We start from the raw sequence: 23934 nt of genomic DNA, 5'->3' as shown, positions 1-23934 counted from the left end.
AGCCATCAGCAAATGCCAAAGAGTCAGATTGTCCCATACACAACTCTAAGAGCTACAAGTGCCCAGTACAGTTAAAAAAGCCAAGCCACTTTAGGTACCTAATTTTAGGCATCTAAATTTATTGTCATTAGAGACATGGCTGATACTGTAATTCTTGAATGTTCTCCCTGAATTTGATTTTGCTTCCAGAAGACCTGCAGAACCAGACCACAATGAATTAAACAGTAATTTTCTAGCAAAACAGAAATAAAAGAGCATCTGAAAAAGTGAATTGAGGAATAAATTTGTATTCACTCCAAACATATTGCTAAGTATATGCAAAAATTACCATGCACTATTGCTGCTGTACTTACTTAGGTGTTTGGCTGCAAGCATTTTAGATAAACTTCAACATCTAGTTTCCTGTGTATCTGATTTGAAACAATCAGCACTCACAACGCACTAATGCTGACTTTATTTGTTGTACATTCTTTTCTTTAGATAAGCCAGCAAGACAAATTACATACTGACTTAAATCCCATGGAACTATAATCACTCACTATATGTCTAATGGGACAGAACAGAGATGTAAATGAATACCAACACATAATTCAAAATCACAAAGGTATATTGTACTGGAAAAGATGCCAAGAGAAAATAGTGAAACGTACATTTGAATGCATATGAAGATGCTGTTACCTACTTGATTGCCTGAACATCCTCGTAAGACCTCGCAAACAAGAAAGATGGAACATACTCACAAAACAAAAGATTTTCTACACCATAAATATAGGTCTATTTAAGAACAAGTACATTCAGCACAAAATCAACTTCTTTTCTTTAAGTAAAACATATTGGCTTAGAACATTTAGCTGAATATTTTGTGTGAAGTAACTTGCAGAGTGAGCAAACGTCTGTACCACTGAACCTGTGTAATGTTTGGCATTAACAGACAAGCAGGTCTGTTGATAGCTTCAAGAAAAGTGGTCAGGGACCAATTGCACAAAGAGTTGTAAGCACCTCCTCATACAAGGATATGACCTGCCAGAAGAGAACTGGAGATTAACAGAGCATAGTAGAGAAGCACGCAGTGTTGGTGCCGTTCACTATCTGTTCAGATAGCAAGCCATGATTTCCATTGCCCTCAGTTCAGTCCCTTTCAAAAGCATTAAGTTAATAAAGGATTTTCCTTGGTCAATTTAAATTGAGAAAATGAATTATTTTTAAATTTCTGCTGATCGTGCTGTGATAAAAGTATTAATTATCAACATAAAAAACTGAGCTAAGTAACAAAGAAGAGCTACTAATCTAGCTATTTTAACTGTTACATTTCCAGTTGTATTATGTCCAGGATTGTTTTTCAGGTTTCCTCATGGGAATGACACACTGCAGAAAGCTAGAGAAAGCTGTTTTCAGTTCCTTGTCAGAATGGCAAGCTAAAATTTGTTTCAAAAAATGTCAGATATGATTACTTTGTTTTATTATTTTAAACAGGGCTAAATACAGCTAGCTGATTGAGCAGTAGTCATTTTGCTATCATCACTTAGTCATACTACATGCTGGACAATAATATGAATATTTACTACATGGATAGGTATATGGTCCAACTGCCTGGATGCTTCCCAATGCTTCCTCCTGGCCTTTCACAGGAGAAAGGAAACAGCATTTCAGGAGTACGTACAACTCTACCAGCCAGATACCTTTTTCCATGCATATGCACAATATACCTTTAGAGCCTCTACTTGTAACAACAAAATTTACTTCTACGGACTTTTGTCCTTCATCTTACCAAGCCAAACAGACTAGAAGACCCCAAAGACAAGGAAGTCAGAGAAACAGAAGGGGCCTATAACTGAATCCTAGAGGAGCTTCTCATTCTCAACCTGAATCATCAATAGAAGTCTCCCATCCCTTAAGATACAGGCTCTGCATGTGTGTCTCAGGTAGCTCATCCTTCCTAGGTTTCTACGTGGATATAGAAGTGAACATCGTCATCTTTGTTTTAATATTTCTTCTCTCTTGGGCTCTGTTCCTGACAAAAGTAATACCCTTTTTATTATGAAAGCTATTTCTCCTAATCACAAAAAAAAAAACCACCACCAAAACACCAGATTTCCAAACTCAGTCAGATGTATGTGGTTGATATAAATGGTAATAAGGGGTAAGGTCTGGAAGAGAGGTCGGAAAACAGATTTTCCTGGTTCGCTGGTGAAGATGAGCATTCTGAGAAACCCATAGCGTGAATTCCACAGAAGATACAGTTCAGCTATTAATTTATGCTGCATAGTAGTAGCAGGATTGTGACAGCAGGAAAAATATACTAAGTGACATCAACAGGAAAAATAACATTTGTCCAAAGCAAAGCACCTAACGACCTACGTAACTTAAGGACCTCCCAGTCCTTGAGGTTAACTTTCTTCAAGTGAGGACAGCAGGTATCTCATCTCCTCAAACATCTCCCAGCAAAAACCTGTCTTGGGACATGCTTTAACATGTTTATGTTGCCAACTCAACTTCATGGTCAACGAGAAGTCCCTGTATATTCTTCCTCTCCTGTTTCTCTTCCTTTGCAGTTTTACTGGCTTAATACTATATAGTCTTGCACTAAACATTTCAATAACTGGGTAAGTCCGCAGTCACAGCTTTCTGCAGAGTAGCTCCAATCCTGCCACAGTAGTTTACGTTTGCCATTAACACTTGCTGGCTGAAACAGTACAGAATAAGTTGCTGACATATATTGTCAGCAGCAAGTTACTTTTCCTGCATACCTTAGGCCCAAATGCTGCCACAATTAGTCCAGGAGAAAAGTCAACTGAACATCTTTGCGAAATCATCTAACAAGACAAGTTGTATTCTAACAATGTCAAGAAAACAGTTCCTCAATATTCTAAAGTGAAGTATTCTGACTCATTTCAACTTTAAAAAGTATCTCTTTTTCTCTTAACTAAAGCCTCATTCAGTTTCTTTTGCTTACCTGACACAATCCTTGTGCCTACAGATATTTTGAACATGTTTTCAGAGCAGGAGATACCATCTACAGCTTGTGGATATGTTCAGAGATCAGCTCTCCATGACTAAATTCAAGTCACCAACACTAATGCATTTGACTTTCTAAGGCTACTAATACTTGACTGCTAGCTCAGTTATTCTGAAGAACAAAACGTACAGTAATAACAGTCAAGAAAAATAAGACAAAAATAGCTTTGAAAGTGATCCTTCTCCACTGCTTTTTTTTTTCTTTTTAAGGATAAGAAGAACTTGACCTTAAAATTAAACAATTAATAGCCAGTGAAATGTAATTTGGCAGCTTGTTAGCTCTGCAGGGAGAGCTCTTAACACATACAAACTCTTAGAATTACACATAGGGAATGTATCATGTAATATAAATATATAGTGTTACTTTCCTTTATGGGATTCAGAACTGCCATTATAGTAAAAATGTTTATTTTAAAAAGGAAGTACAGTTTTAGTGTGGCTATTAAAGAAAATAAACCAGTCTGAAAACATTTTTATTTTTCATGACTGTTAATGGTGAAAGTATACAAATTGCAATGACAGTAAAATTAGAAACATCTTCTGAATTGTTGTCAATGTTTTGACTCACAAGAACACAAAACGCAATTACTGTAATTATGTGAAATATGCCACAATTATTTGCTGGTCTAATGCAGTTCTTTGCAGCGCACAATTGAATCCTTGTAGAACAATTTTCCATTGACTAGCAGTTAATCATGAACTCAAGACATACAGCATTGTTACCAATCTGCTTATTCTGTACTGATTAGAAAAATTCTGCAAATTAAAGTAAATCTCAGTGCTATAGAAAATTGCCATATTTGTCCTAAACTCAAAGCAAGTTCAGCAAGGTAATGTGTAGCTATTGACTGCACTAAATCAAAACTATTCCTACTTAAAGATTCAGCTTTATTACCTTGTACCTTCCAGGTGAAAATAAGCATTTTACGGGCACCACCCCTTCCTGTTTCAAATACATTTGCTCTAAATACTTACTTGCTAAATGTTGAATGTGAAGACTTTTTTAGGTAGAGCACTAATTTGAGTAAAAGTCTAAGTTATGACTATTAAAAAAGGAATTCAAAATAGCCACTGTTATGTGTACCCAATATTATAAAATTTTTGAATGATAGATCTTCAAATCATAAAATTTGAACTGTAGCATCTTATAAGCAGAAACCCCCCTCATACTAAGTTATCTTCCCAGAAATCTTGCAAAATCAACTGAATGCATTTTATTTAAAATTGAATTCATGGGGTGGGTCCTCAACCATGTACTTCAGAGCTCAATCAGCATGTGCATTCACTATTAATGCTACATTCTCACTTTCTACTATTACATATTCAGAATTTCCCTTAGGAACCATTTAGAATACTTTTTAAGTTTCTCTTAAATTTATTTTAATTACAAAGAAGTTGCTGAGCTTTTGCTGCTAGAAATAAAACATGACTCCAATCCAGTTTTTTTAGACAAGTTATTAGATTTAGAAGACACAGCGCAGCTAGTGTTCTATACTCTCAATAGCAACCAAAAACTGAACAAGACAAGGGAACAATACAAGGGAACAATGTGTATAATAGATACAACTTTAGGTTGACATATGCCCTCAGTCAGAGGCCTAAAGTCTCTCTCTACTGATGGTACTGGGGAAACACATTTGAACAGGTCCTGTAGCTCTTGAAGCTTAGGTTGACCTTGATTCTGCTCCGGCAGCAGGCTACAATCTTGCCGGAAAAATCACCGGGATGCTGACCACTGCACTGACAGATGTAATGATACCTGTAGTTCTACCCTGTGTCTCATCTTTCCCTCCACCAAAGGACCTGCATGCAAGAGGGTAAGAAAGCTCACTCTGATGCACACTTTGCACTTCTTAGTTTGACTGATCCACTCTCTCCATAAAACACACCTCTATGGAGCAAAGAGTGTTTCTCCGGATGTGCAATGAAGCCCTGAAAAGCGGAGAACAGAGATCGCTGCTAGTGCTGAGATTGCTGAAGGGTCAGTGCATTACAAACTGGGCGTAGGTTCTGCCAGTCTCAGAAATCTGGACAAATGCTGAATTTGAGAGTGACTTGAATAGGATCAGCATCTTCAGAGCAATTAAATATTGTACAAATCACAACAGATAGGTATTTTCTCACCCCATCACAAGACTTTGGTTCCATTCATGCTTCTTTAAGCTATTGATCTTCACTAAATTACTGAAGACTGAGACATAAATAAATCTTTGCCATGTGTGAGCAAAGATTATCAATTTTACTGCTATTAATCTCATGATTTTCAACATTTTTATTCTTCGTATATACATACACACAGCTACAGATGTTGAATCCTAACAGAGGCAGCAGGGAAAAAAAAACAACTTCCATTATTCTTTCTTGATTTCCAACCATTTCCAACCAATTTTTTATTTTTTTAAAACAAAAAAAAAGCAAGTAAAATCTGTTTTCTGAACATCACTAATGGTTTCAGACACATTGTCAAGAGGACAGAAACTGCAGATGTGATTAGGACAACTTTTTTTGTGACACTGACTGACTAAAGAAGGTTGCTATTTGTTGGTAGGCAAACTACAGACTACCCTTGCAGAATATTCCCTTCAGTTTTCTGTGGCATGAAAGATTCAGACACCATGCAGTGTTTTAACTCAGTTGGAGAATCCAAACAGTGGTTCCCAGCTTCCACTCTCTGCCGTTAATACATGCTAGGATCATGTGATAACTGGAATAAAAGTGGCCCTAGAATAACTTTGTTAGAGCCCTTGGGTAAATTTTTTCAGCTAGTAAAAACTCACAGAAAATTGTTAGCTTGATTTTACGTAAGCTGGCAAATACATTTTTAGCTGAAATATGAGAGAGATTGCTCAAGGCTGAATTTCTTTTGTGGGGGAAAAAAAAAAATAATAAATCAGCCCCGGCAAACATATTCATCAGAAACACCATTTTGTAAGATATTTTAGACAACTAAGGAATACTGTTTCCTTTAGAAACGATGTCAAATGCTCAACAGTTTCACCACTACCTCAAAGGGTTCTCCCTGAATCACTTCAGCTTGATTTTCCTCACTGCAGTTTTCACAAGCTTTTCCTGTCGCCTAAGTGCCAAGAATGACCTTTCAGGAAAGCACCATATTACTATGCCTGTGTCCAGTGGATAGAGCCAAGAGCACGCCTGACTTGAGTTTGCATTCTGAGCATGGCTACTAGCTCCTTGCCATAGGGAGGCTGGGATTTTAAGACAAGTAAAGGCACTTTGTTCCAAAGCCATTTCTATTGCATTCAAAGATTACGTGAGAATAGAACAGGTAATCCTGCCTCAACCCTTGCCTTGGGCAAACACCAGATGTACAGACCACATCAACGATATTTAAGACTTCTCAAATGTTCATTCAGCAATGGTTTGAAAAAAACATTTTGCTTCATCCATCATTAAGTCTGGACAAATGGATGACTCACTACATATATATTTTTGGTAAGTTTAAGTGGAAGGGTAGTAGGATTCCATGATCGTACAAACGCAAACATATACGTACCATCCTGGAATAGTTTGCACTTTTGAATAACTGCTGAAACAGACAAAACAGTTGGATTTTCCTAATATCAGATAACAACAGATCAGGACAAGGAACTGTATTATGCACTGCCTTGTCCCCAACAGAGATGAAGAGCATATGCACAAGGACAGGACAAATATACAGTGCTAGCTTCACAGAGAACTTCCTGTGGTCTGCAGCTGTAAGACTTTCTTATTTTGAGGTGGTATCCAAGAATTCTTGATGGATTTTCTTATTCAGTAAACTTGTTCAACATGGAGTTGAGAATACATCAAAATTTGTTTACGCTGATTTTAGTACAGATCTGAACATGCACTTGCCCAGCGAATGGAAAATTCGTACGGGGTCTCTAACACTGTTAATATTGCCATGGGCAGAAATGCAACACTAGTGAAGCGCCATTTCAAAACTCTAGAAAGGTAGGATGTAAGTAAAATGAATTCTATTCCTATAAACCTTTAGAGGAAGGTATTGCAGACTCTGGCAATAACAAAGGCATAGCCCAAAAGGCAAATTACTTCTTTCAAGAGAGTAACATGAAGACTCTTACTGCAATCCTAAAGCATTAAGACCCAAGATTTTCACTGCCATTTGGACTCTTGGCAACATAAAGGCTACTGACTGCTGTACACAAGGCTTGCTTTCAGACTGGTAGGGAGAAATTAACACTTTGTTCCTCATCTCCCTCCCACCTCCCTTTCCTTTTTATTGATGCTCTTGTGCAGTTACTTCCTCATTCTAAGCATTAACTATGTTTTTCTACTAGAGAACCTCCCCTCCCAAACCCAGGTCTTACGAGTTGGCATTCAAGCTATAAACGCTTTAGTGTTCTCATATCCAGATCTGGATACGGTCCTTTCCCATCTGAGAACAGATTTAAATTAGGTTGAAGTCACAAGTGAGGGGAAGAACTTGCTGCTTGGTTCAAAGTACTAACCATTTCTGGATTTGCAAAGGTTATTGTAATTATGATGTCTGCTAGCATGGCACAGAAGCAACTTCTTGACAAGGACCTCCTTCACTTAGGCCCAGGTTTAACCATCACTCTCATCTGATATTACAAGGGATTCACAACCGAAACCTTAACGTTTTCCTGTTCTGCTCCAAGGTCCTTCTAGATTGGCAGTCAGGACAACATACTCAGTTACTTGCAGTTAAACAGGTTAAAGGAAAGCTAGCAGCAAGGAGACAATTCAGCACCATTACTTACCCTGAAGTAGTTGTTCAGTTGCAAAAGCAACTGCTTAGATGAGATTACTGAAATCCAAGAGTGCCTTTCTACAGTAATTCCTTTGTTTTTTTCATGGCCAAGACCTCGATTCCTTTGGAGATAGTCTCATGGAAAAAAGCCACATTTCAGCATTTGAGATGGAACACGTGCACTACACAAGGGAGTATGTGCAAAGCTAAGACATCTCCCTGCAGCATAGTTTCTTCAGATGGTTGGCAGAGAAGCTAACAAGATAAATATTGGAAAAATGTCTCAGACAATTCCATCTCCAAGAGAGAAGAATTGCATGACCCAGTCACAGCAGAGTCTAAATAAAGGGACAAAGAGATAAGACTGTAGATGTGTGATTGCATCCTATGAAATGGGAACACATTAAGGTCCATTTAATGCTGGAGAGGGGAGATATGGAGATGAAGGAACTAGAAGAAGTGACCAGAGGCCTCCTTATTAAGCCTTATTCTGAATTAAATTCTTTAAAATAGTAAAAAGCAAACTTGTTCAAATAATTTTTTTTTTTTTTTTTCCAGAAATTGCTGCTGATGTAGTCTTTATGGACCCCAACCTAAATCGCCTTGTTTTCCATTTGTAAGAGAGCCTGAAGATGTATTTTCTCCCCAGGCTGTTTCCACTCCAGCCAGTCCATGTCTGAGTTTGGCATATACTAACGCATTTATTTATCTAGCAAAGAACATCTTTACCCCTTTTAAGGAGACTTGAGCAGAAGATAGCAAATAATGTAAATTGAGGATCTTTACCAGGCAAAGCAATTCCCTATAAAAGCCATCACTATCTTATCCAAGTAGATCTCTATCAGCTAAAACTGATGTCATTCTTATGACATATGAATAGGCCTACTGTTTTATGAACGTGATTTTGCCCTATTAGAAACAGTGCAACCGCAGAACTTCCAGAGATACTATTTCTCCAGAAAGAAAAGGAAAAATCCTATTTAACACTGATATTTTATTATGCTGAGGCAAGTTTGCATGTACTTTTGCATATACTTTATGGTTATCAGGTTAAGTTAATCCCTGTAAACCTTAAACTGCTGGGCCCCCATGTACACCAAAATCTAGTGCACACACTCTCTCTCTTTTACAAGGTTATAGAAACAGCAGCCAATCTGAGTCCTTCAAATAAACAGCAAGAGAAACTTGTAGACTTCTATCTAGGGCTGCCGGCACACACTTGCTTCATGATGGCTCACTCAGCACAAATCTAATCTAGGATAGATTCAGGTCAACCTGACCTGAAACGGATCTTAATTGAGTCAGTACAACCAGGTCTAGAGTATCCCATTGCCATGGTCTGATTCACTCCATTAAAAACAGAATGAAAAAGCCACTAGCAACAAATACTGGCATTATGCTGCTTAGGATTTTTTTGAAAACGGGAATCAAGTTTTGAGAACTCAGCATAATACAATACTTAAAGGAACACAAATGGATCCAAAGGGTCAGAGCACAGTCACAGTTTACACACCCATGAGGCAGATTCAGAACCAGGTTTGTATGCAAGCCAGAATTCGTGGAATCAGTTATCAGAATTGTATTACAGATGCTCTTCTCATAACGCACCTTATTTAAAGATGGAAAAACAGAAACTCCTCTGTAAAAGGAGAATACTGAGTCCATGCTAACTACACACAGGCCTCTCATTGGTGAGACCACATGCTACAGACCATAGCAAGAATGAAAAACAGGAAACCCAGGAGGTTTTTCCCTTGATGGGGGATTGTCACTGCTGGAAGATGCTTAACACAAATAATAGATTATCAAAATAATAAATAATTTTAATAGCCATCAGTGTTGCTTTTTATCTCCAAGCTGGGTACTTTTCTGCTGCATTGGGTAGTGCTGAACACATCTGTATTTTTTCATAATGCAAGACAAGAGTGCCATATAGGAGTCTTATCTACATTAGCATGGAAAGAAAAAGCAAGAGAACTCCCTAACAGAGAGGGCAAAACAGAGATGAAGCAATTCACCCTTCCCACCCCCCACCTCTGCGGGCCTTACCCCAGAGGGATTCCCATAGAAATTATTTCCAAGTCAGCTGGGATATTCACTGCAAATTTCTCTGCAGGAGAACACTAAGAAGGAAGAGCTCTGCCCAGAGATACATTTTCTCACTTACGGTTTCCAAAAAGGTTCATTTAAATATAAACATTCTCCTGCAAGTGAACAAGACTGACATTGAAAAAGAGTATATATTTCAGTTTTACCAACTTCTCTTGTAAAGAAGGAACGTATTGTCCACACAAAACATTGCTTAAATGCATCAGTTATTTTTCCATATATTTCCCATGGAGTGGCATTTTAACAATGGCTAGAATTTAATCCAGTATTACCACCCAATTCAGTGATCCCTTTAGTCTTATTTAACAGAAAAGACAGCTGAAAAGCAGATATTGATAGCTCACTGTAAAACTTCAACACCCTAATTATGCAAGAAAGACTAAGATTTTTAAGCAAAACCACTCATAGATCATAGGCAGAAGCTTTTTACATCCTCAAAGTTTGCTCATAATTCAGTATTGCATTCTATCAAAAAAAAGTAACAAGGTCAAATTATTTCATCAGTTGTAGTCAAACAATGCTAAAAAGTTAAGAATTTGGCCCAATTTTAATCAACATAAATAATGAGTCTTACTCATTTAGAAATTTATTAACTCTGATCAATAGATTTCATACAACAGCTGCACAAAAATCAACAAATAATACAACCTCGCAAACGTTTGCTCATTAGGAAATTACTGTTGCTTCCTCTCTTCTTTCCAAAAGATAACAATATTGCAAAAGATTGTTTAGCCAAGTATTCTAACTCTAAAGGTGCACCAGTTGTATGTACACAGAAGATTACTGGACCCTCCAAATTGAAGGGGAATCAGTTCCAGATGTTTTCCACTGATGAAATTCAGCCCAAGCAAGGTTAAGTAAATGACAAGCAGTTGCTTTTCTTTTTTGCCATAGTCATGAAAAATAGAGGTCTGACTATCTCTAACTGGCAGACACATGATGCAGCACCTATTTTCCTAGGTTTGCATGATTAACAGAAATCTTCAGAGCAACTAGTTCTTTTCACCTCCAGCCTGTCAGATCTTACACAGATGAGAATCAACAGGACCAAGCTCAACAATAAAAAAAAAAAAAATCATCTATCTTTGGAATGCCTCAATTATGTACATCCGTTAAGACACAGCCGCTCTCATTGCATATACTACTTTGTACCAGAGTAAGTAGAAATCAAAGAGGAAGATGTTAAAGTGTCACTAGACCAGATCATGGCTCAGCACAATACTGGCATCACCCTAATGACCCACCATCCCATTTCAAACAGAACAGCAAAGTGCATTGGTTTCAGATTCTCAGGCATAACACTCATGAGTACAGCAGAAAGAAAAATCTTAGCCAGCAATAGATGCAGCAGGCATAAATCCAAAATTGTTCAAGTGTGAAGATTCACAACATAATAGCAAGTAAGACCACTTAAACATGGAGATGGCCTGGCTATGTCTAGCTAGCCCTCTGAAGAGTTCTAGAACCTTTACTTGCAATCAAACAACAAAGATGATTGACTGGAATGCATCAGTTTTCACCAGAGGTTGAAACAAAGCTTTAAATAGAAGGAGAGAAGTCTAAGAAATAGTCAGACATACAGAGGTTTTTAACACCTGATAGGATTAAACTGACAGAAAAGTGTAAGAGTCCCCTGTGCATGTATCTTTAGGCAAGTTGACAGACCAGATTTTCCATCACAGCACTTGTGGTGCATGGAAGTGTTTCCAAAGCACAGAAGTAAAAACAAAGATTCCCATGGATTGGTGGTTGGGAAAATCTGGAGAGAACACCACGCATCCTTGTATATCAAAGTTATTTTCCAAGCATCATCTATGAGACTACAAACAGCATGCTATAAAGAGAAATATCAAGAAAACTAAAATTGTTTAGAAAGTGGCTAACACCTGGGTATCTAAACAGAGATCAACACCAAAAAAGAAAAAATAGAGAAGAAAAAATTTTAAATGTTCTAAGTAATTTTCAGTGTTGCGTATCTAGATATAAACACAAACACCCAGCCTCCCCCAAAGAACCGCAGTTCATTTTACTTCTAATTCTGGAATCTTTTCAGCTTTCCCATCTAACACACAAAGTAAAATACATAAAATACATACTTTTCAAGCCATATTAACTCACATATTCAAAATGAAAAGTATATTTGAAGGAGTAGTAAAAGTATATTTACCACTCCACCATTTAAGTAGAACCAGTCAAAAAAGCCACCATGTTTTTTAAATGATGCCCTGATCTTCCACAATAATGTTTTGTCATTCTCATCAGAAAAAAAAAAAAACACCAAATTTTTGTGGTTAAAAGTAGCTTTAAATTCTGGATTAAATCACATCTTATTTTCCCCACAGAGCATTCATTACATTTTCTGCAAAAATCAGCTTCTCTTCTTGCAAGAGTTGACATTCCTGATTACCACTCCTCCTTGTTTACGCTAACAATAAATAAACGCGTAGGCCTATGTTTAATACTGCATTGACTAATAGCATTCTTCACTTCTGTAAAGCTGTGTCAGTCTAAAAACACTTCATAAACAATTAAGACTCACAATATCTCTGTGACAGAGACAAGACTTATGTTCATTTAACGGATGACGCAACTGAAGCACAGTGAGTCAATTGTCTGCCCAAGGTCACATAGCAAATCAGTAACAGAGCTCGGAACAGAATCCAGGAACACTGACTCATGCAGCGCTCCCTCCTCAACAGGAGACGAGCCTTTTTACAAACAGCCTCGACACCAAAACGGGGTTTCCATTGCAGTCTAAACAGCCCACTACTACATGCTGGAGCCTTGTCTTTGTCTTCCATTCTCATTTTAACAGTCTCTAGCTGCCTTTGCTTCTTTTGTGGAAAAGTTTGAGGCAAAAGCTGACAATCCTTGGCTTTTTATGAAACCAGTACACATGCACACACAAAAAAAGAAAAAGAGGAGATGCAAAAAGTTGCCCTTACTCCCATTTATAAGATGAAACACTTGCTGCTCACCTTCAGTGAGAAGGCTCTGAGGTGGCTCAAAGGCATTCATTGCCATACAGTCACTAGTGAACTGCAATGGAAAAATCTCACAGTCTACAAAATTGCTCTGTAAGTCACTACTGGCCTAAGTGCTGATGAGGTTCCCCTCCCTTTCCCTTTTCTCATCCACTGGATTCCATGGATATGTACCTTGCATTTTGAAATTAAATTACTGTTGTTTGAAGTTTGGTCTTTGGCATGTTAGACCACATATTCTGTATTCTAGGCTGCACCAGAGTGAGACTGTTGCCACCTCACTCAAACACTTAACAAAAAGATGAGACTCTGAAGTAGTAGCAGTGAGAAAAATCCGAATTGTGTAGCACATACTTATCTGTGCTTTTAAAGGTAAGTTTCATAGACTCTTTCCCCAGGCAACCTCCATTTACACATTAGTCTCCCATTTTCCCATTCCCTGATGCACAACCTGCATTATAGTTTTTAATATTATTCACTTGACTAATTAGAAAATCCTGGTCTTAACCAGAGTTCAAGCCCTCCATAAAAAGGGAAAACTTAAATCCCAAATTGCCTTCCCCCACCCCCGCCCCCAAAGTTTGCCCTCACTTCCCCAAAATAATTTGGATCATATGACCTCAAGCAGGGCAGGTGCTGCAGTGCCATCCTGTACTGGAAAAGGCTCTGCCTACACGGGCTCATCTGAGCTTAACGCATCCCTCAGTGCTATGCAGCAAGGGGTTATCTTTTCCACACTGAGGCCTCATGTACCATGAACAGCTGGTTGATAGACCAGAGATCAGGTCAAGCAGCTGCCTTTGTACTTGATATCAAAAGTGTGGAGACGGATCACTGCAGTGAATTGGCAAGATACAGGATTAGTAGGGGAACATGAGACAGGAGCCAAATGCATGAGCATTGCTGCCTCTGTGGGAAGCTCACAGGCTGTCTTCCAAAGAGGTCTCAGACACTTCTGAGTTTGATACCAACTGCATATTGAATAAAAATTCCACTCTAGTCCATGATCTGATCCACTGGTGGGCTTAGTTGATCGCACTAGATTCAGAAACCTCTCTAAACACATTTCTCAGTTAAACAGTGAGCCACTGGCAAATATTTTGTCAAGTATCATATTCCAAGAAGTTTTCATCCCTCTTACGGTAGCCTAAGATAATTTTCTAGGCCATAATCCAGACCCTGTGCTTATGCACATATAAGGATGAGACAGGAAAGAGGGACTAAAATCAGTATGTAAACTGTCTTCTGCCTCTCTCCTATCTACCACATACATTGCCACATCACAGAAAAATACCCCGCATGATCTGACATGGTTGCTCTTGACCAGTTTGTGTTCACTGTTACTTATTTCCTTCCTGCTGTCTGCTTTTTATTTTATATGTATAAATAGTTTGACCACTCCAGCATTCTTCTAGGAATTAGACTTTCCTAGAAATGGAAATCCCTCCTTCCCTCCCTTTCGAAGCATGCATTGTGTGCCCTTTTATAGACCCATGCATCTCACCAGCCTCCTATCAGCCCTGTTGGTGGCTCTCAGGTTGTTTCTGATCACCCTCTTACTCCTCAGCTATTTGCTTTGCAAGCCCAGATAACCAAAAGTGACCTGTCTTCAGTGTATCTTTCCCAACCGTTTCTCTCTGTTCTGACTTGATTTGCTCCTCACTGAATCATTAGCTAAATAATAGCAAGTGACACAATTTGTAGTGTCAATTTTAGCAAATTCAGTGTTAATTTTCAGTGAAGAGAAAAAAGCATTAACTATTTCCTGACTTCATTACTGTCTTCACACTTTATGTTTAATAATTGGGCCAAACTTCCATTCTGCATAGATTTTCATCTCAAGTTTAGGTCATTAAAGAAAGCTCACAATTTATCCAGATTGTTCCTATGTTTTGGAAAAGTGACAGCTTAGGATATTCATATGAATTTACTAAAGAGCTCCTACACCTCCTGAATTCTTCTGTGTTGTCCTCTATTAGCACTGCTAGTAACAGGGCTTAAGTTTTGCACTGAGTTTGCAAGACCTAAACAATGAGGCTCCCTCAGGCCCGCTCCATCCAAACTTTTCCTGACCTGACTTTAAGTGCTTTAGCTGTGACAGCAATTTCTCTAATTGACCAGGTGTCTATATCTAACTTGTTTTACTTTTGTTTATCTCTGGGTTGTACAACCATGGTTTCATATCTACAGTAGTAACAGCAGTTATTCTAGTAGAATGAGATATTTACAACTAAATAACAACATAGTTAATAGAAATACAGGCTGGGTAGAGTATCAGAGGCCTTGAGAAATGGAAACACAGGATGCAGTGTACAGGAGTACAGGCATGAGATAAGAGATGGGACACAGGCTTGGCACTGGAGGCCCCACAGCTATAAACAATTCACTGATGGTCAAAGAAAAATGCACTCCTAGAGCAGGACAAAACTGGTTTTAAGAGTAACAGAGAACAAAAATACCATCTCAAATACATAAAGAGAAATATATACAGTAAATAGAAATGAAGCCTGGAGATGCACACCAATGAAGAAATATGTAGAAGCATGTCAGGAGACATTTATAAATGATCTCAAGTGGATCCTGGGAGAGGAAGAAGAAACTATCACCACAGACATCATATTCCCTGTAAAGAACATGAGATTTCAACAACTCATTGTACCACTTTCCCTTCTCTCCCTACAGTAAATAAAACCTTAGGACCCAGAGGAGCAGTGGAAGGATAATCATAAATGCCAGGAAAATAGGTAGAAATTAATAAGTATGTGTTACAGTGTTAATTGTATTTTTCACTATTACTGCAACTTTTTGCCTATTTAAAGTATATCGCATTTGGGGTTTTTTTGGTAGCTATTAGATCTAGACTAATAGGGATTAGATCTCAAGATTTCAGTTATACTAGCACTAAATTCTAGTTTTACTCTTACAATGTATGTTTCATCTTGCTTATAAAGACTTTGAGCATAACACTTTTTAGTCTTGCTTCCTACCATACCTAATCTATTAACTCTGAGTTTCCATTCTTGAAGTCAAATAACTGTTTGACTTCTCTCTCCTTCACAAGGCTAGCTAAGTCTACCATTTTATGGTTACTCTTCAACACTCTACATATTTTTAATAAAATCTCTAGCCGTACAACTCGAAGAACAGTCTCTCCTCTACTTCCACTCTCTACCTTCTGTACCAAGGCTACTGAAGACGTAGCTAAATAATAGGTTTTTCCAATGCATTCCTTCAGACACATATCAGGAAAACCCCACAAAGTTCTATACTGTGAGAAGATTCTGCTGGTTGCTCAAACCTAACAAAAGACAGACTTCTTTTCTTTTTATGTTGACCATAAGGTTTCCTGTCCTTATGGTCAACAGTTGACTTCTCCCCCGACACTCCTATGACAGTGTATTGGATTTTCTTCCTTCCTTCTGTTGCCCAGAGACTTACACAGCAAGTCTATCACGATGTATATTCTGGATCCAAGAGGAAAAATTATCAAGGCCACATCAGTACTGTGAAATAGCTAACAAAAAAACTATACAATTTATTAGGTCAATTTAATCTCATTTTAAAAAGCTGCCTTTGTTTTATTACTTATTATAAAAGCTGCCATGGCAACATGTTCATTCAAATACAATTTATTTGCCACTCTAATTTGCTACATTTTAAATGTTTTGACAGTTATCTGAAAATATTAACTTCTGGCAACGAAACATCCCATTCTGGAGTATGCCCTCCTTGGCAACTCAATTATTTTTTTCCCCACTGCTGTGCTGATAGTGTCTTTTTTTTCCAGTTCTAATAGTCAACTTCATTAGAAACACCACTTCCACTAGTCCATGGTGGACAGAACTTCTGTTGTTGGTTTAGTTTCATTTTTAACTCTATAGCACAAACTTGTCATTCACCATGTGCTTATCCTAAGCTGATGTCATCATAAAGTCTCCCTACCACACAGAGAAATTGTCTTTTGCTACTGAACAGCTAAATTCAGTCTTATATCACAACTGAAGTTAGTTGGAACATTTTCAATTAAATTAAGTTTCATTTAAATGTACTGTCTTTGATGAAGCAAAAATGTTTGCTGGATAAAAAAAGTCTAAACTCAGTTTTACTGATATTATTAATCAGATAAAGTTTGAGGGAGCTGCAAGTACCTTCTCTCACTAAGCACTCCCATGGTCTCTGTGACCATCTGGTACAAAGTCCCTGCTCAAGTCTGGTGTGACTAGTGATCTAAACTCTGGTCCTAAATCAGGCAGAACAGGGAATTGAATAAATGCAGAACAAAAATAAATTTTTACGTCTCAAAAGCTGCCAGATGTAATCAGAAGTAAGAGCAAGTTTGGCAGAGGCAGCTGTTCTCTTCCTCTCAGCCTCCATCTCTCCTTAACACCACCCCCAGTTCTACCATCTTTTTTGGTCATGCAAGATAAACCACAGAATTCACTGAAAGTTCTCACTCAGAACAGCCAGGATTGGAACAACAAAGACTGAAGACTTTCTGGTAGAGGCATACAGGTACATTTCCACAATTCCTATTCACGGGTAAGTACCATTAGTACCTACAAGTCCTGAACTGACTGACAAATTTAGAAGTTAAATAGCCCTATGCTGAATATAGATTCTCACTGCAAAACCATCAGCATTTGCTAAACTCATCCTAAGAGCGTGGTGTTTTTCAGAAGCATGGTACCTGCATACTTTCTTTTGCTAATCTGGAGCATATCTTCCTATTTATGCTTTTCTGACTTACTGACAGATATGCAGACCCTCAAAAGATTTGGTGTTTGCTTTATTCTGTTAATTTTAGCCACATGTTTTTTCTCACCTTTCACTCTGCTTGTCAGCACTGAAATCTATGAATCCACTTCATTTAAAATGTTCACTTCTTTATACGTACTGCAGATTGCAATCCATCTATGCCACTGAGGGAAAGCAGCTCTTTTTCCCCCGCAATGGAAATGCAACCAGTTTCCAGGAACAACCAACCCATTACTAGATAGGTAAATTCTGGAATGTCAGCATCCAAACTAGCATTACAGACAAAATAAATCAACATTAACACTATTACACACTTTATATAAGAAGGCTTAGAAAGGTAGTCTGGGGTCATCGAAAATTACAGTTCTCTCCCCTCTCTTGGTGAAAAGTTACTCTTGTGATGTTTTGCTTTAAATATGGCAGGGGAGGTGGGGGAGAGTACGTCAGCATGCAAGAAACTCTAAAAAGCAAACAGAAAAAGCACAGTGATAAATAGGGAATTTTGTTTCTAACCCAGCAGAGATTTATCACTGTAAGAGTCTTGTGACTTTGACAAATTTTACAATAATGAGTTGTGTATACAACAATAACTGACAGAGAATAATAGATTCCATCTGCTGGAGATGTCCCAGGAGGCTGACCTTCAAGGTCCAAAAGCTTTCACATTTTTATGATTTTTTTTTTCTCCCTAATAAAAAGTATTATGAAACAGCTACTCGGTTCATTTTGAGAAGCATACATCGCAGTGAATAGCTGTTATTTGAAGATGAAACTCAAGTGCATGTGAAAGATTTCAGTTACACTCAAACATTATTTTTCTTCTATTTGGATCAGTCTTTATGACCTGCCACTCACTCTTGCTATCATAAGTAACTTCCATCTTGATACCCAAGTGCCACCTTCATATCTTGCAGGAACATTAAATATGTCAAATAGTTCATACATGTCTTGCCATCCTGATAAGAGATCCTTCCTGCTGCAAGGGAGTATGAACACAATGGTTGACAGAAATACAAGTAAAGATCAATTTCAAGATTATAGAGAACAATTATCACTATAATCTCAGGTGAGGATGAAATCACTAAGTGTTTTAAATCACTACATGAAAAAAAATTAAGCCACACACTCTGGTATTAAAGAGTTCCTTAGTAGAAGCAATAGATATCCATGAAAAGAATACACTGCATCAGAGTATCCTTAGCATCACAGTTATTTTCCAGAATTGGTTTTTCTTAAATCCATATTTGGTTTAACTGTTCTTTTTTAATCTCATTCTAAATAGCTTCCTCGTTTTGAGAGGTTTGACTTCAAACAAGGAAACTATTACTGCAGAATACTTTTGGCCTTTCCATTCTACAAGGATGGTCAAGTTTTTAGGGTTACAGAGCACTCTATGTTAGTCACACCCAAAACCCCATGGTGCAGAACTAAATCAAGAACTGTTTACCTTTTGGTTATCAAGTGTTTGTTTCAAGATTCCATTGTTTATGGTAGGTAAAGATTTAGTTACTACATTATGCACTTTATGTTTTTTATTACACATACACAAGTATCTCAGAAACCTTAATGTTGATCATATCTATAGGCTTTATAAGGCTTTCCTTGTCTCAAACCTTCTTCGTATAGAAGAGGAAAGCATTTTTGCTTCGATTTGTAAGATATACCTCCTAAGTAAGTTTTGAGCAATCCAAGAGGATGCTGGGTGGACATGGATACACAAACAGTATATCCTAAGAAAAACCTTATTTTCATGTAAAAAGGTGTGCTCACACAATGTAGTTCTTGAATTAAGGTAACTCTCTCCTTTATCACAGAAATGTTAAATTAATGTTAGTCTATTTCTGCCCAGAACAAGGAATTTTCTTAGTGGGACTGCTATTCTGTCACCTGCAATTGCCAGGCATTTGTTTCAGGTTTCACTCCAGTCTCTCTCACATCTGACTGGAACAGCAGACTAGAAGAGCTTTTTTTACAGCAACAGCTCTGCTCCTCATAGGTCAGGCCTATAAAAGTGATCTAATTCAAGCTTGAAGTTTGCCATCATCTGTAAAGCATCCAGCCTCCACGACCAATGAATAAAATATTCCACTATAGCAACACCGAAATGAAAGCTGGCACGGCCCTTTTCAATCACCTTTTTTTATTACTATTTTCTCTGCCTTTTCTACTTTCAGTTTTTTAAGAGGAAGAAAACACTCCCGTTTACAGTCTTGAAGTCTAGTACCTCCACTTCCCAAGAATAGAAGCCTATTAATTCTGGCAAGGAGAACTTCACTGAGAGAAATCAGGTTTAAACTTTCGAGAGAGGTGTCAAGAATGTTCAGTCAATTGAGCAATAGAGTTAGCCAACTACATTCCTGGAAGCTTTGCAACAGAAGGAATAAATCAGAAAATCAAATGAAGTGTGACTTACCCTTGACATCGGCTAAGTAAAAACGTAAAGAAAATGAAAAAATAGATAAAACTTAAGTGGCAAGTGAATAATATGCATGGCTGTCTCTCAAAACAAGAATAACTATAGCTATACTAAAAGTACAACTGGAAAACATTTTCAGAAAAAGTGGCAAAAATTCCTTTATTTTCCTCTGTCACCAAGCTGTCAGGCAGAAAGAGATACAGGCTTGTCATTTCAATCTCTTTTCTCCGATGCACAGAGTTTTGCTCAGACTAACCATGAATGCTTATGGAACATAGCTTAAGCGAATAAACGTGTGCTATCAGAATCATAGATATGGACAGCGTAGTCCCCAACATCGTAACTGTCTTCAGTACTGTTAGAAGTTACACAACACTTTGCTTTTTCTGTCCATCACTGACTGACACCACAATATCAAAACACACTCAGTACAATCTGCTATTACACGGTCAGCAAGGGAAGCTGCACAGCTCTAGTAAACATGCTGGGAATGAACATAGTGTTCTGTTAAGAGATATGTAGTTAAAGCAGCAACTTTATTTATAAACACACTGGAAATGCCAAACAACAATTAAAATATCACCATTTGAAAAGCATTCTGACCTCAACGTGAAAGATAAGACTGATACAAGATTATAAAACATAAGAAAGAACATGAGGGGTAATGAAAGCCTCCATCAGTGGAAGAAAGGAGCTCTCCCTCCCACAACGGCAGTTTGTGGCTATCAATTACAAGAAGCAGAGGCTTGAAGGTCCTTCTATATGCCTGTGAGAGCCAGATGCTCCTGCCCCTTACAGATGTTCATCAGTATGCCACAGCTCTCAGCTCCCTGCTATTCCACATCCGACTGACTGCTCTAGCATGGGTGACACAGGTTGCATTGAGACAATACAATCTAGCAACTCTGTAAAGTCAGAGCAAGCCAGCGAAACTTCTACCTTTGATCGCGTTCAATACAGAAGACACTACGTATTCCCTCTGGCGCAAAAATATTTAAAGAACTTTTTATTGAAGAAACCATCATGTCAAGGCTACAGCTATACCCTCTCCAGGCTGAAACAGTGTGTCAGCTTCGATGACACGTAAGAGTAGCAATTTTATACAGAGCTGATGTTGAGGTTTATCAAAGACAGATGACAACTTAAGTCAAAGCACCACATGATAACATACCTTTGACTAGGGTCAGTATCTTTGGAGACCTCAGCTAACTTGGCAAGGCTTTGCATGCTTCTAGGTATGGAACATAACTCCTCAGACTGTGAGGAAACAGTCTCCCCTTGAGCAGATCCAGAACTAGCACAAGTTTCCCCAATCTCATGGGACAAAGGAAGTCAACACAAAGGTGGGAAAATTAGCTTTCCACCTCGCTTTACAGCAAACAATACTATTTCCTACCTCCATTTTCACTACAAACTTAATTTAAAAAAAAAAATTTTACAAGCAAAGTTGAATTTCACTGCTGAGTTAACATATTGCTAGTTTCCAGTTTGAAATACAGCACTTAAAGCAACACACAATGTTTTAAATGAAGCAAGAACAAAATCCCACTTCTCAGTTGTCCTTGGTTTGAGGCATCTTGCCTTACTGATCAGTTTTGAATTACTTTTTCATGGAAGTTTTACCTTCAACAGTTTAATTCACTTTAACATTGTCTCTTTAAAAATGATAACGTGAACATAAGTGAAAGTAAATTACCTCCTGGCTCATCAATGTAGAAAGACACATCTTTTTTATCTTCTTGTTCATCAATGTGATCATAAGTGATCTGTGGAATAGACAAGGCATTCTCTCCTGGGTTTATTACAGGTGCAGAACCATTTCCACAGCCTAGTTTCCCTTTTCTTTTGTATCTTCTAGCCTGTGGTAGTAGAAATTGGATGATATCAGAAGATACTATCAAAAACAAAAGTATACATGAACTTCACAGTAAATTCAGTTGAGGTTGTATTTTTTAAGTTTCTTTTTTAAAGAAAGGAATTGAATTTAGTCAGTGTTACATCCTTGGTTAATGTTGTCAAAGTGGCTGATTCTGAATTATCAACTTAAATCTGGTAACAATTTGATTCTCAAGAGAAGATGCCTAGCACATTCTGAAAATCAGGTCTCAAGAAAAATTTCTCAAACTCAGTCTAGAACTCAAGGCACTCAAAATACTAATCATATGAGTATACAACAGCTTGGCTATAACATCTTTCTAAAGCTCTAATTAAACATAAGCATAGATTTTTTGAATTATGAGCTAGGTACTGTGCAGCCTTTTCAATTAAAAAAAAAAAATTTCACCTTTTACCAAAAAGCCTGAATTAGGCACATCAGAAGATAAAACTTTCCTTCTGCCTCCAAGTTGAAGTTCTCCAAGTTTCAGAAGCCTAAGAGGCAACCTAATAACCACTCTACAGTTGGTACATAAGAACAAAGATCATAGAATGGGATGGGTTGGAAGGGACCTTAAAGATCATCTAGTTGCAAGCAAAGATAATCTCCATCTGCCTTTGCAACTAGAAGTGACCAATGTAACACTCACACACTGAGTACATGGCCTGTGCTGTCTACCTCTTAGATGCTGCCACCACCTAGCCATATAAAAACTACTCTCACAACACAGCATTTCCTTCTACTCTTCATGACTGCCTACCCTTTGGCTCTAGTCCCACCTGTTTCTACTACTCACACACCTCAAAACAGGTAAGAGGCACGCTTTAACTTGCCTGATGCTCTAGTAACCTTCTGACAAGACACTGAGATCTAGGGCTTCTGCACTCAACTCTGCAAAGCACCCTGGCCTCCGATGTGACCACTAGACAGAGACAAGCATCATCAGAGAGAATGAGTATTCACACACATCAACACGAACAGCTGCAGGCTCAATATATTCACAAATAGCATAATGCTACTTGGTCTAAGTAAACCAATTCTTTTTTATCATGGTGTGCATTCAGTCTTTTGGAATTGATTCTTCTGTTCAGTTCCGCAGCAATTAAACAACAGCATGTTCAAAGTTAATCAAACAGGGCACAAAAAAAAAAATGTTAGAAGAGGGCATTTATTGCACTACCATGCATCAAAATGCTTCTAAAGGCAAAGATTATGGGCTTTCATAGCAAGAAAAGAAACTAGAAATTCTCTGGAGCGCAAAATGCTATCACATGCATAAGAGAATCAAAATACATTGAAGTTTTTAAAATAAGAGGGTAGGTAGAGAAAGAATGATTATAGTCTCCTTTGAAAAGGGAAAATGATCCATTAGTAAGAGACCAAAGAACCATTACTATCTTCTTGAACTAGGGTTACCTGTTCACAGGGAAGTTAGCGAAAGCACTCTCACTAGAGAAAACAGAGAGAAAATACTAACGGCACTAAAAACTGTCTATTTTTCCTCCAGTTTTCCCACCACGGACTGCTTGCTATCCAGCAACACATACTACCTAGCCTTACTTCAGCCTTACCCAATTCCTAGACCCACTGCAGACATGGGCCTTTCCAGAAGGGGTGCCGAGGGCTAGGCAAGCTGGCAATGAAACCACATAACTATGTTTAGGCAATTCCACCTGTATAGACAAACATTAATCCACTTTACTGCAGCCACAGTTCAGGAATTCACCCAGATTTCTACACATAGCCCCAAATAAAAGTACCACAGACAGAAGTCCTTGAGCAAGACAAGCCACTGTCAGCCACATGTTGAATGTGAGCGTAATTTTTTTAGCTAGCTTTCTCCGTCCTTCCTGTATGAACTACCATGCAAAATTAATGCAAAATGGCAGTCACCACTGACTTACAACACCCTTTGAGAAGGCAGACAAGATAAAACAATGGAGAATCTGCACCCACCAGACCACCAGGGTAAATGTAAACTTTCCTGTCCCTCAGGAATATTTTAAGGAAAATTAAGCTAATCATTCTGTGACATGAGGAAAAC

The 23934-nt window shown here is 38.0% G+C and overlaps 1 protein-coding gene across 1 annotated transcript in view; it reads right to left on the bottom strand.

The window, feature by feature from the left end:
• LOC104384326 (potassium voltage-gated channel subfamily KQT member 1) overlaps positions 1 to 23934 on the bottom strand; it is a 517279-nt gene that overhangs the window by 421277 nt on the left and 72068 nt on the right. The window contains exon 10 of the mRNA XM_086610471.1: positions 21711 to 21873. Coding sequence (XP_086466597.1) covers positions 21711 to 21873 — 163 coding nt within the window. The remainder of the gene's footprint in view (positions 1 to 21710; positions 21874 to 23934) is intronic.

Source organism: Tauraco erythrolophus, chromosome 4 (genome assembly GCF_009769465.1).
Source record: "Tauraco erythrolophus isolate bTauEry1 chromosome 4, bTauEry1.pri, whole genome shotgun sequence".
Lineage (NCBI taxonomy): Eukaryota > Metazoa > Chordata > Aves > Musophagiformes > Musophagidae > Tauraco > Tauraco erythrolophus.
The sequence above is the reverse complement of the archived record's forward strand: the minus strand, read 5'-3'. Positions and strand labels throughout refer to the sequence as shown.